A 14,830-nucleotide genomic window follows, 5' to 3' on the forward strand; every position below is an offset into this window, starting at 1 on the left:
AAAGGGTGGGCGACACTGCCACCTAGCAGGATGCGGCCGGTATTGCACTTTAGCGGTCTCAGAATCCTTTCCTATGGCAACACTGAGGTCAGTGGATGAATAATGAATAAAAATATTGAAAAAAAGAAAAACTGACCAAATAACGAGTTTACTCGTTGTTGGCGTTCAACGCATGGCGGCCAATAACGAGTTAAGAGGTTAAAAAACTATTTGGTTGCTTTCGCAGTATGCTTTGGGTCATTGTCCATCTGCACTGTGAAGCGCCGTCCAATGAGATATTCAGCATTTGGCTGAATATGAGCAGATACTATTGCCCGAAACACTTCAGAATTCATCCTGCTGTTTTTGTCAGCAGTTGCATCATTAATAAATACAAGGGAACCAGTTTGGTAGCCATACATGCCAACACCATGCTTCACTGATGACGTGGCATGCTTTGGATCAGCTGTTCCTTTCCTTCTCCATACTCTTCTCTTCCCATCATTCTGGTACAAGTTGATCTTTGTCTCATCTGTCCATAGGATGTTGTTCCAGAATTATACAGGCTTTTTAAGAGTTTTTTTGGCAAACTCTAATCTGGTCTTCCTGTTTTCGAGGCTGACCAATGGTTTACATCTTGTGGTGAACCCTCTATTCACTCTGGTGAAGTCTTCTCTTGATTCTTGACTTTGACACAGATACACCTACCTCCTGGAGAGTGTTCTTGATCTGGCCAACTGTTGCATTCTTTCTATTTAAGAATGTACCAAACAATTGAAAATAATAATGTTTTTGCTATCTCTGATGGGTTTGTTTTGGTTTTTCAGTCTAATAATGGCTTGTTTTACTGATAGTGACAGCTCGGCAACAGATTCCAAATGCAAATACCACACTTGAAATTAACTTTAGACCTTTTATCGGCTGCTTGTAAATGAAATAATGACACCTGGCCATGGAACAACTGAGGCAATTGTCCAATTACATTTGGTCCCTTAACCTCAAAATCTGCATTAAATGGCTGTTGATTGCATACTGAAAGTAAATTGAACATTATTCAGGAACCATTTGTAGCAGATGGACAAGTCTGGCCTCTTTTGATAGGAAACACTCTGACTTTTCTTCCACAATAGGATGAATCACTCGGAGTGCCATTGTAATAGAATTACAGATGTTTTAACACACTGAAATAAAAAAGATATTACATTTCCGCAGTTATATATTCGTACTGGCGAATCGCGTTTCGCTCTTAGCGCCATATTGAGATATACCTCATCTCCAGTACCTACTGTACTTCATTAACGAAACAAATGCACCCATGCACCTGACCAGGCCCCGCCCCAGTGTCCTCCTATAAGACACCAGGCATGGTCACACTCGCCCTTCCTCTTTTTTCGTTTTCCATCATGGACGTGCATTGCATCCCATGAACTAGCTGTTATGAAATGCAGAGAGAAATTGAACAATGTTGGGTTTTCCAGCCCCTGGAATCTTCTCGGCTTGTTCCAACAGCGTCGGGCCTGTCCTGAGGTTTCCTCGTCTTCTGACAGCGGATCGAGGGACGTCGTGCGATGTTTAGCTGTCGGGCTAACTCGCGCTCAGGTAGGCCCTGTGCCATCAGGCATTAATGTTGGCGTTAGTAATACTGCTTGTTTTCCTGTGAGACAACCGAGTTGTGTATTGGCGCAAGGGGCAGGATATCTGGGTAAACGTGACTCTGAGTTAGGGGTGGGCGATATATCGAGTATACTCGATGTATCGCGGATTGTTCTACCCGAGATGTAGTACTGTACTATATCGCGAACATCGAGTATTTAGTTTATATGGCGCGCCCGCGGCCGAGAGACGCTCGCAGTGCTTTCCTCGAGAAGGGACGGCGGAGCTATAGGCTAACGTTAGTGTATTGGTCCCGAGTGTAGCAGGGACGGCGGAGCTATAGGCTAACGTTAGTGTAGTCAGGGCTGTACAGTGCGATATAATGTTGCGGTTGTAATTTCATTAGACAGACCAGCGCGGACCTTTAATAACATGTCATTTAATTGACACGAGCAATGAGCTAACGGTAGCTGCTAACCAAGGTATCCATTAGGATTATGCTAAGCTAACTAGCGATAGCTGCTAACCCTGGTAAACGGTCAAAGCGGACTCCACAAGACTAGTTCCATTCGTGAGGAAAGGGGGTGGGTTATATTGACAACGCTTGACAACAGCAGTTTAAACATAACTTCATATTTATTGGTTATTCGTTTCTGTATATCATTCAATTTCCATCTCCATGTGTCTCCATCTCCATCTCTTCCTGTTTACATTCGAGTGTGACGTCATCACCTACGGCAGCTTAGACGATCAAAACGCGAACCTAGAACAAACCCCGAGGGGGGGGGGGGGCTGGCTCTCTTGTTCATTCTCGCCCCCTCTCTCTCTCTCTCTCTCTCGCTCTCTCTCTATATTCAATGATTTAAAGTAGCCAAACGTTACAGACAGTATAAATACTAACTGGATAGTTGATGATATAAACATTTAATTTCATTATCTGAAATATTCTAAAATCATTAAGTCTGCTATAAGCCATTATACCTTTGTGTGTGATTATTATTTTCTCACAGTAGGGTGTGTATATATATTAGGGATGCCCCGATCGATCGGCCACCGATCGTTATCGGCCGATACTCAGTATAAATATGCAATCTGTGAATTCCGATAATGAGTCATATTCGCCGATAGCGGAAACCGATCAAGCGAAGCTCTCACTCGCTGTCTGTCTCAGACACACACGACCTGCAAACTGCCGCTGCTCCTCCTCCCTAGCCCCGCCCGCCCCCGTGTAGAGTTTGTAAACAAAGAGGACTGAGAGGCGGCTCCTCTGCTCGAGTCTGTAGTGCATTCGACCTGAGCTAACGTTAGCTACCTAGCTATCGTTACTGTTTAAACAAAATTACCCAGTCAACTATTCACGTTTAGTAGGCATTGTCTAACGGTATTTAGCCGGCTAGCTACCGATAGCTCCTGATATCAACAAATGATCCAGAAAGTCTAGTAGTCCATGTTCATACCTCCGTTAGCTTGCGTTAGCTGACGTTAGTTTACTGTTCAAAACGAAATGTCCCATTGAACTAAAGTTCTGTCTTAACGTCATCTAGCCGGCTAGCAGTAGCTACAGATAGCTCTTGATATCAATGTCTTATAACATTGATTTAATGCGTATTCGAGCTGAGGGCTTGCTGAATGTGAAATGACCAAAGCACAGTAATGTTACCAATAGGGTCCCGCTGCAGCGCCGGAGAATCCTTTTTGGAGCTGGAGGCTACTAGAGTACACACAGACAGTGGAGCTGTTTGCAGATAGCGAGCATTTTGACTTAAACGTGGTGGCGATGTCTCGCAGATAATACAAGTACAAGTCTAATTATATAATATATATATTTTATAAAAAAAAAAAAAAAAAAAATTTATATAAAATAATTTTTTATTTCTTTTTAATCAAAAACAATCGGTATCGGATCGGTATCGGCCGATATGGCTCACGACGATCGGTGATCGGTATCGGTGGCAAAAAACGTGATCGGGGCATCCCTAATATATATATACATATATATATATGTGTGTGTTTGGCTAAAGTGGATAGAAAACACAGTACTGTGTAAAAGTCTTAGGCACCCAAGAGTTTTTATATAAATTGTCTTAGATGTAAATAAAAATGTTTATTAGTGTGTCAGTAGACTACTCTTAGTACATTTTCATTAAATTATTTTTTAAAGCATCTTCATGGTTTAATAATGCAAACATATGTTGCAGGGACTTATTATAATCATCATATTGGCGTGACTGTATGCATCAAAGGGTTAAATCAAGCATTTTTAAGTGATTTAGAGGAAATGTCAAAATATCGCGATATATATCGTGTATCGCGATATGGCCAAAAAATATCGCGATATCATTTAGAGGCCATATCGCCCAGCCCTACTCTGAGTTGGACGTTTTCCCGGCTATCCTGGAGCGCGCTGCTAATGCTGTAATGCTGGGTCACTGTTCCGTTGTTCCCCGCTGTGGGATGTCACCGCTTTTCCCTCCTCTTAACCGGTTCATTGATGAAGGTCAGTCAGTAGCTAATGTGGGGGGTTTTGCTGAGACTTATTTACCATTTTTACGGGTAAATGGGCTGACAACAGGGCGCAAGGCAGGTGTGCCTTGGCTTGAGAGCCAGGTAGCATTGATCCTTTGCCCTGGCAGGGTTGAACGGTGTCTCACCCGGAAGCCTCTGTGGATCTGTTTGCGAGCAGACAGTCTCACCAGTGCCCCTTGTGGTTCTCGGTCAGTCGGGGGGACAATCCTCCCTTGGGGGTGGATGCCTTCTCGATGTATCCATGTCCGCCCGGGATTCTGTACGCTTTTCCCCCCATACATCTGATAGGTCAGTTGTTGGAGCGGGTACGTCGGGAGCGCAGGACCTTGATCCTGATTGCGCCGGACCGGGGGGAAGCTTTGTGGTTCCCGGTCCTGATCCAGCTCTTGGTAGCTCCGCCGTGGCCTGTTCATTAGTCATCGCGGGCCCTCTCAGGCGCACGGGTCTCTGTGGCATTTCCCTGTGCTGGGCCAGCCGCTGATGGTTTGGCTGTTGAGAAGGTGAGTCTGAAGGGGATGGACCCTTCTGTGGTCGACACCATCCGGAACGCGCATGCTCCCTCCACTATCGCGGTCTACGCAGGTAGGTGGCGTATTTTCCAAGAGTGGTGTAGAGTGGGGGGCTTGGACCCTGTGTCCTGCCCCCTGGACGCTGTCCTTTCCTTCCTTCAGTCTATTTTGGATAAAATGTCGGCTTCGACGGTGAGGGTATATGCCGCGGCTATATCCTCTTGTCATGTGGGGTTTGAGGGCGTTACATTGTTCAGCCACCCTCTTGTGAAGCGTTTCCTGCTCGGCGCCTTAAGCCGGTGAAACGTTCTCTGTCTCCGAGTTGGGACCTCCAACTGGTCCTCGGCCGGTTGTCTGAGGCCCCGTTTGAGCCTCTTGAGCAGGCGTCTTTGGAACAGCTGTCTTTCAAGACTGCATTCCTGCTGGCCATCACCTCCGCTAAGCGCGTGGGTGAGCTTTGTGCTCTCTCGGTGCGGCCTGAGTGCTTGTCTATTCGTGTCAATAGCGACTCTGAGGCCTAATCCAGTCTTCGTGCCAAAGAATATCCGGAGTTTTTTTCGCTCCAGGGATATTGTGGTTCATCCGCCTCCTCACGCTGGTGAGGACATGACTGGGGGGTTCTGTCTCCCAGGCGGTTCTGGGGTCTGGGACCTCCCCTGCGTCCCGCCCTTCGGTGGGTTAGCAGGGGTGTGTGGGTGTGTGCCACGAGGTGATGTGTCACACGTGGTCCCGCCTGTGCTGTGCGTTTTGGGGGTCTCTAGTTCCCTCTTTTTCGCACTTGGGTGGAGTTGACTGCCGCCCCCTCTTCACTAAGAAGGGGGGGGGGTGACTGGACTCCCCTCCCCCCTGGTGGTAGGGCTTGCGGGTCCTCAGGGGGTACATTTGTCGGGCCACGCGTCTGCTCTGTCCCATATCTGAATATGGCGAAAGAGCGAGACGTGATTCGCCAGTACGAATATATAACGATAGGTTATGTATATAACCTAGTTATATGAGTACTGGCTGAGCGTCTCGCTCTTAGCGCGCCCTGAGGTCCCTTGGTGGGGTTTTTCTTGATGGAAAACTTTTTTCCCGAGGAAGGGCGAGTGTGACCATGCCTGGTGTCTTATAGGAGGACACTGGGGCGGGGCCTGGTCAGGTGCATGGGTGCATTTGTTTCGTTAATGAAGTACAGTAGGTACTGGAGATGAGGTAGGTACTGGAGATGAGGTATATCTCAATATGGCGCTAAGAGCGAGACGCTCAGCCAGTACTCATATAACTAGGTTATATACATAACCTATCGATCTATCTACTGTATAGTTATTAGCTGAAAACACTGCTGGGGCCATAGCCTGAAGTCTTACCTAGAACATGTCCAAAGTCGATAACAGTATCACAAAAAATGTGTGTTACACATCTTTATGTAATGGTATGTTTAGGTGTTTTTCCAAAAGGGAGTGAGGAGTCAACCCTACCTCAGTCCCCTCTCCCCCTCCCCGACTAATCTCTTGTCACCCCTTCTCAAACAACAACAGATCAACAACAGATCAGCGCAACAACAGATTAGCGCAATTTGCACTCCAGAGAGACGGGTGCCCATTAATTATCTTGCATACGGTACGCTTTTACTGCTTCTCGGTCTCAGAGAGGCGAAACCGGAGGTGGTCACATTTTCATAACTGACACTTGTTGTTTGGTTTTATAACCCGAGATTGGAAGCATTTGTTGTTTCATTGTTTATTTTCAAATCCATTGTAGTGGTGTACATTGTAGTGCAGGGCTATTCAACAGATCCGGCCCGCGGGATGATTCTGACCGGCGATATTACACGATAATAATTTTTTTTTCTTTTTTTTTTTCATGTCAACGTTAACACGCACAATTGAGCCAAAAGTCACTCAATTAATGACAGATTTCATTGATAAATTGAGGGAAAACTTTGCAAGTCGATTTGATGAATTTGACAGAGAATTGATGCATTTAGTGAGCAACCCATTTGCCAATGTAGCTGCTATTTCCACAAAAGGACAAGAGTTCCTTGCATCACTTCACATTGATGAAGGTCTCCTGCAACTTGAAATAATTGACATGCAAGCATCATCTGCTCTGAAGCAGGCACTTGAGAATGAATCCACCACAACATTTTGGATAAAGTGTATTCATGTCAAGACATTCCCCAAAATAAAAACGCTGGCAATATCTGTGCTAACAATGTTTGGCTCAACATACACCTGTGAATCCAGTTTCTCTCACATGAATGCCATTAAAACAAGCAACGTGCCTCCTTGACAAATGAGCATTTGCATCACCTTTTTGCGGGTAGCCCTCACTTCCTATGAACCCTCTTTCTCTGCCATTGCCCAATCAAAGAAGTGCAATCGCTCTCATTAGATGTGTGTATGTAGGCTAGGCCTGTCTGCCCCCCACCCCCCTGATGTTTGAGAGTTAAGAGTGGACAATAAGTGCTAATAAGATGCTGTGATTTGCTGTTGTTGCACAGACATGAAGCACTTTTTCATAAGCTCAGCTGCACTATAAATGTGTTTTTTTGTTCAAGTGTTGATGTTAGAATGTTCAGATGCACATCATGCACTTGTTTGTTTTTTATTTTATTTTTATATTGAAATGTTGAAGAGGAGATGTTGCAGTTGTTGCACAGTCATAAATGAAGCACTTTCTGCAGGAGATGTTGCAGATGTGGCACATAAATGAAGCACTTTTTTTGAAAAGTATACTACTTTTGCAATGTAGTTAAATAAAAGTTGTGAAAATGTGGTTGCGTGTTGTGTCAAGTGTACATATATTCATAGCACGGGGAGGCGCCGTGGCAGTCCGGCCCCTGGCCCCTTGGGTTTCTGACAATGTGGCCCCCTGAACAATTTAGTTGAATAGCCCTGTTGTAGTGTATCCAGTTGTTGGTGTACACAATTATGAAAACTGTGTTGATGTCCAAATATTTATGGACCTGACTATGTCTACCTGTCTGTCTCTCTAGTGTTTGTCTTCATTGACTTGATGGCAGATGAACAAGACTGTTTCCCAAAAGAGTTCAAGGACAAATACCTGGTGACCAGGAAGATCGGCTCGTAAGTTTTCTGCTATCATTCTTATTGGCTAGTAAGTCTCTATAATTCTGATTGGCTAGTAAGTATTCTGTTCTCACTCTGATTGTCTAGTAATATTCAGATTATTACTCCTCTATGTGTGTGTCTAGCAGGAGTGAAGGAAACAATCCAGATTCAATCTTTCAAGATTAAAACCTGATTCATAACTTCTAATAATAGATTTTCTTCAGTATTGTGATATAGATTCAACATTCTCACTCTTGTGTTTATAACAATCTAGATTTGAATCTATCGAATTGCCTAAATAATCATGATGAGTTGTAGTGTTATTATGTCCATTGATACAGGTATAAGATGCGTGTGTGTGTGTGTTCTAGAGGTGTGTGTGGGGAGGTGAAGCTGGCCTTTGAGAGGTCCACCTGTAAGAAAGTGGCCGTTAAGACCATCAACAAAAAGAACTTCCCGTCTATAGGGGTGAGTCACCTGTCAATCGTCCTGCCTCAGTGCTGTGTGAGGGGGGCGGCAGTGTCTCAGGAGGTAGAGCTGGTCGTCTCTGGTAATCCGATGGTTCCCAGTTCGATTCCTGCTCAAATATATATATATATATATATATATATATATATATATATATATATATATATATAATCGAATATATTATGCTGACAATATTTTTCTTACCTTAAGCAAGCCAGCTTTCTCTATACCGGCAGTTCTTAATTTTATAAATTTATTTAGCAGTTTTTTCAATTGGAACAAGAATGAAGCAATTCCACTTAACTCCCACACATTTAAATCTGATCTCATGGGCAGTTTTCTTTATTTGGAAAACAAATGGAATGAAGTATTTAGCAATCAACATCATATCTCCTATTAGTCGATTTGTCATTTCCTGAACCTAGAAATGTTCTTTCCTATGAAGTTTATTTGTATTGACATGGGCAACTTTGGGAATTTGCATAATCATAGATGGCCACCGAACGCCATCTATAGAAAATTTTACTTTTGACCCGCTTGTCCTAGAATGATGTGTAATACCTATTTTTTGGGGTGTTCATGTGTGTAGAATCCAATTCTGATGTTATTTTTTAAATTGCAGGTCAATCCCACATGCTAAAGTTCAGGTCAAGGTTACATTTGACCTCTGGTGGTCAAACGATTTGATATTGCACTTATATGTTTGGTCCTTTGATTGATGCACCTCCTTCTCATCCAGACACGATACTCACAACCCTGACATACATGCAGAGCTCACTGGTTGACATGGGAATGACATACGTTCACCTGACCATTGACATGCAACTGTTTGTTGTAACCAAGCAGTATGCTGGAACCAGCCGGTGCAGTTCGATAACGTAATCGCCCATCCCGGTGGAATGCATATTATACAGTCATTCCTCAGCTGCATCGCAAAACTGATGCAAGGTTCAGCACTGGAAGTGTGATGGCCGCAGCATATGGGGGGCTGACAGGCATCTTCAATGGTAAGTCCTGGGTGAAAGCCATGAGGGCCTTTCGGGGTTTATTAGCAGCACTCTTGAAGCGGTTTCTATCAACTGGGCAGAAGACATTTGAACAGATAGAGCAGTACCTGGACACTGCTCGCCTCCATCCTGGGTAGACAACTTAATTCTTCCTACACTTCTCATCCACCAGTTTGAACGTGCAGAGAGAGAAGGTGACATTTACTTGAAGCAGCAGACCATGGAGCGCATGATGAAGTACTTCTTCCTTGCTGGCCATGTGCGATGTGTCGATATCTGACCCAGTACCTGCTGGAGATGCGTGCGCTCCATGCCACAGAGGCTAAGCCAGACCTTGTCTGTCGGCACCATGATGGATACTGGAACGCTGTCTCTGCTGACCAGTTTGGTGAGCAGACTGCCATAAAGATTGGCAAAGGAGCTCTCAAGGGCATCACACTGTCTGCTGAGCTCGTCTGTGAGTGGATTGATGCCTTCCCCATCACTGTACATATATCAGACTGTGTGGATCATATGTACTCTGCTTATACACCAGGCCAAAAAGCGCAGAAACCGCACAAAGAGGAGTTGAAGCACCGGCGTGTCTTGGGACGCAAAATATCGGGGTCTCATTGATGCAGAGGTGGAGAAGTATCCTCACCCACTGTAAGATCACCACCCTCATCTGTACAATCCCGCCAAATTGCACCCGCTGTTGTGAATGTTGCTGACTCGATTGTGATTGGAGAAAAAATGGAGAACAAATACATTGCCAGTCTCCCTAATGGGTTTTACAACCCTATCAGTAGCCCCATCAATACGATGTCTGTTCTCAAGAAAAAGGTGAAGGGCAACAAAGTCAGGCCAGTAATAGACCTTGAGAAAATTTGTCTCCGATTATTGGTAATTGGTCAGCGGAGGCAGATGAAGCTTGAGCCTCTATTTGCCTATGAACTGTGTGCTCTGCCTGCATCGATGAGCATGGTTGCCTCCACAAAGGTAGCAAGTCAGGGCTGGTCAAACGCCTTGGTGTGCCTGAGACATTGCCAACACCTGCTGATATTGTGAAATTTGGATGGGAGATCCAGGATAGTATCCCTGTTCCTGTCATTGCTAAGGGTGACCCGACACCGCCAGAGCTAATTGACGTGATCCGGTGTCGATGTAGGGCACAGGGTAAGAATTGCATCACTGAGGCGTGTGGCTGCCACAAAGAAGATCTTTCATGCATGTCATACTGTAACTGCTCTGGTGAAGATAGCTGCTGCAATCCATACACGAATAGCTGAGATGTTCAAGCTACAGATGAGGAGGATGTTGACATGGAGGATGCTGAGGAGGCTTTTGAGAATGATGTAGACCAGGAGGAGGATGTAGACCAGGATGTTGGCGAAGAGAGTTTTGATGAGGGTGCCGATCAGGAGGGCGAGGGCCTGCATACATATATTTAATTTAGTTGCGAAAGATAAAGATTATTGTCTTATTGCATAATGTCACACTTTTATATTTCTGAATACCAGTTCTTGTGACAGTTAATGTTAATGACAGTTCTCACACAAAGAAAACATGAATAAAGTGAATCATGAATGTTCATCAAGTTGTTTCTATTCATTGTCCACCCAGAGGTAAATTTTAACCTTGACCTGACCTTTAGCACGTGAGATTGACCTGCAATAAAAAAAAAATTACATCAGAAATGGATTCTACACACATGAAAACCCTAAAAAAAGAGGTATTACACATCATTCTAGGACAAGCGGGTCAAAAGTAACATTTTTGAGATTTGGCAGGCATCTTGGATTATGCAAATTCCCAGAGTTGCCCAAAGTTGCCATTTGGGCAACCATTTTCATTACACATACCGGTAATAAAAACAATATTCACAGAAATGTAAACACCAAAGTAAAAAATTAAAAACGTTTCAAAATAATTTTAAAAAGATCAACTAAAACAGTACGTTTAAACATTCCAAGGGAAGGGAGAACCTCCAATTTCAGAGAGTTGAAGGACATTCCATGAGTTAGAGGCATCAAAGGAAAAGGCTGACTTCCCTAGCTCAGAACAAATTTGAGGAACCCTAAGAACCATCCAGTCATTCGATCGAGTTGAATAGGTTCCAATATTCCAATCTAACAGTGAAGAGATATAAACAGGTTGTTTACCAATAAGGGCTTTAAAAATAAATAAATACCAGTGTTAAAATGGTTCTAGGTCCCCATATTAATACAAATCAACAAAAAAAGTCATAGGAAAGAACATTTCTAGGTTTAGTATTGAACAGATAGAAACGTCAAATCGACTATTACTAAGATATTTAGCCTTAACACAATCTGCGCCAAAAACGAGTTAACTCATTATTGCCCGCCATGCGTTCAGCGCCAGAAACGAGTTAACTCGTTTTTGGGATCGTTATTTTGTTTATTCGCTATATCTATTCATAATCCATAGCTGCAGCCTCTGGTATACCCTTCAGACCCTGTCTGAGCTAGCAGATGGTCAACACCGCCCTCTACTGCCATGTGGAGCTATTGCATCCCATTTGAAATGGGCTGGTGTGTTTTAGGAGCCGATCTGAGCCGGGCGGGCGGGGTTTAAATACTCAGGCAAGCCAGGTCTATACAACGATGGCATGCAACAGTAACCCCGCCCGCCCATATCTAACGGTCGGTAATGTGGTACGGACCTCCACGAGCAGTATTTGGAATGGCGATCAGATAATTGGATTATTTCTTTTGCATTACATCAGATACAAGGTAAGAACACTATATAAATTTGATCGTTGATCTGATATTTATTTCTACTGCGATCAAAGCTATCTGTGTGTAGGTGTATGTGCTTATTACCGTTGACTGCGGTGGTGGGGGTGAGCGCCCCGCTACGACGGTCATTTCATGTATGCACGACGAGATATAATAATGATAATCTAGCGTTGATTTCAGGATGATTACATTTACATTTACATTTAGTCATTTAGCTGACGCTTTTATCCAAAGCGACTTACAAGTTCTGTACGACAAGACAGCAAGAAGGGTACAACTCTATCAGCTGAGTAACAATGTTCATCAAGTGTTGCGTGTTACAGTGTAGGTTAGTTTATTAGGACAAGTGCATGACAGTAAGGTTAGATTAGATAGATAGATTAGAATAGATTAGATTAGATTAGATAATCAGCCGAAAAATTACAACGTGATGACTGGATTACACTAAAATGCCTTTTTCTCGTCTTTTTCCTGGAATTACTCAAAAGCACCCAAACCATACTCAATTAAAAACGGAAATGTACGGATGAAAAAACAATCTGTTTTGGGCATGTTGACTGGAAGCAACTCACTGACAGTCGACGGCGTTATTAGACCCATAGATATAATATAAGATATATTTTAAGCACTCGCAAATGTTGCAGTCTAAAACTATATCCATTGAATAAAGACCTGGCGCTGAAGGGGGATCAGCGCCCCCTGCTGCTGGCGGTCAATGTGTTAATGGCCGTGGCATCCTCCAGACTATGACATCAACAGATTGATAACCACTGTATGTTGTAGAGCAGAAATATTGAAGAGGATTGTTCTGTCAATGATCACTTATATTATTGATTCTATTCCTCTTGTATTTCCTCAAACTGGTTCCAAGACTTTTTATCTAATTCCGTTGGAATAACAAAACTCCCAGAATTGCATAGGAGTCCCATATGTATTTCAGCATTATCTTTAACCTTTTAACTGGTGCCCAGAAAAGTGGCAATTTTTAAACTTGAACTTGAGGACTGCATACTTTTTTTGCAAACCAAAATACTATACTTTATACTTATAGCACATGCATGAGCCTGGTCTCTTTTGAAGTTGCATTTTGAAGTTGCTGATGCAATAAAGACAATTCATTTTATTTATTTTTTTAAACTTTGGCCATTTCCCTGGCTCTTTTATACGTTTATCGCATTTATACTTGGTCAAGTTCGACCGACAGAAGCAGGCTGAAAGGGTTCAGATGGGGGGGAAGACACTCTGGGAAAGGCACGGCTGCAGTCCGGGATTCGAACTCGCTCAGCCCCAGATCCGCGTGAGCGCGGTTGTCCACGGCGCTGAAATAGCACTCGCGGTACGTGGTGAGCTACTGGAGCTCCCCAAGACAATTCACTTTTAGTGCTAATGAAATAGAGTAACAGGTCTGAACTTGAGTTGAACTTTTCACCTAGATCCCTGATTCGCTCATCCCCATGTGGGATATCATTGGAAAGCCACACTCATTGGTTACAACTAGGGGTGGAACGGTACACATTCGAACCGTACACCGTTCGGTACGACCTCCACGGTTCGGGGCATGTGTGTATTGTTCGGTTATTGGGATGCGTTAGCCGCGAGCTAGGCTAACGTTACGTTAGCCGCGAGCTAAGCTAACTAGCGTTAGCCGCAAGTTAACCGTGGAAACGTTCACAGCGAAGTGACTCCACGACACCAGTTCCATTGGGGGGGGGGGGGGGGGGGTATATTGACGACGCTTGACAACAGAGGTTCAAAGATAACTTCACGTTTATTGGCTGTTTGTTTATATTATATCATCAGGGCTTCTCTAGGTTCCAACGCCGTGTTACTGTTGACTCTCAAAAAGCAAAAGCGAGTCGATTAGGTACCATGGGGAGCATGTCTATGTTCCCCGGGTCCTATGTTCCCCGGGTTCTATGTTCCCCGCTTTGATTGATTGATTGATTGAAAATTTTAGACCACCAGCCCTGATTCCAAACTCTAACCTTAACCAGTTAGAAAGAGGGCCTAAGCTTAACCGTTCGAAACAAGGCGGACATTAATAATTAATAAAATAATAAACATTTATAAAATGTTCAATCTATTAATCAATCAAAGCGGGGAACATAGAACCCGGGGAACATAGGGATGATCCCGTACCATGCAGTGAAAAGTGGCATAAGAGAATACTTCATAATGTTTCATGCAATTAACACTTTAATCGCCGGGAACGCCGTAACTCGTCTTTGCTCGCCATGCTCATTCTGCCGAAGACGCCGTAACTCGTCTTTGATATCAATATTTCAAAAATCTGTGATCGAAATCATATTTCTCCTCCGGAGACATGAGATGTACTGGTGAGCTCCACTCAACTGTCTAACGGTTCAAGAGCGCCATCTGGTGGCCGATCGGCAGAAACAGGAAGTGCTCATCCATATTTCGTCCGGGCACTCGCGATCGTTAGCCGGACTCCATCTCAACACACTGGATAATCAATCGCTCGCCCTAACTCAATAAACAACGTTATTTGGACGTATATAGTATTATACAACCTGGAAATGGTTCATCTAAATCAACATCCAACTTCTATACTAACTGATCTGATGATCATATGACCCACACTAGATGAATGGTATAACGTTGCCCACGGAATTATAAACGCCCCCTCGCCCATCCGGTCAATATCGGATGATATGTAGTAACTTCTAGAAGTACCTCCAGTTGACATTTTTCATCTGGCACCGATCGCTACCAAACTGTATTTGATCATCAATATAATGCATTTGGGGCTATAAATCAAGTTCTGGAGAAAGCTGCAGAAAACGATAAAAACATACTTATACTTTAGACCATATTTTAGTATGAATATGTGAATGAAAAAGTATAACGTTGCTACACCCTGAACAATGGATATAGGACATTGAATGGGCCATAATAATGTCAATTTAGCAATAGAATTTAAAAAGTTATAGCCCTGC

The 14,830-nt window shown here is 43.6% G+C and overlaps 1 protein-coding gene across 2 annotated transcripts in view; it reads left to right on the top strand.

The window, feature by feature from the left end:
• Positions 1–14,830, top strand: part of chek2 (checkpoint kinase 2) — a 112,402-nt gene that overhangs the window by 51,448 nt on the left and 46,124 nt on the right. For both annotated transcript variants that reach the window (XM_084308877.1, XM_084308878.1), the window contains exons 5-6: positions 7,585–7,675; positions 8,032–8,128. In XM_084308877.1, coding sequence (XP_084165003.1) covers positions 7,585–7,675; positions 8,032–8,128 — 188 coding nt within the window. The remainder of the gene's footprint in view (positions 1–7,584; positions 7,676–8,031; positions 8,129–14,830) is intronic.

The sequence above is a fragment of the Notolepis coatsorum genome (genome assembly GCF_963971535.1).
Source record: "Notolepis coatsorum genome assembly, chromosome: 2".
In the NCBI taxonomy this organism is placed as follows: domain Eukaryota; kingdom Metazoa; phylum Chordata; class Actinopteri; order Aulopiformes; family Paralepididae; genus Notolepis; species Notolepis coatsorum.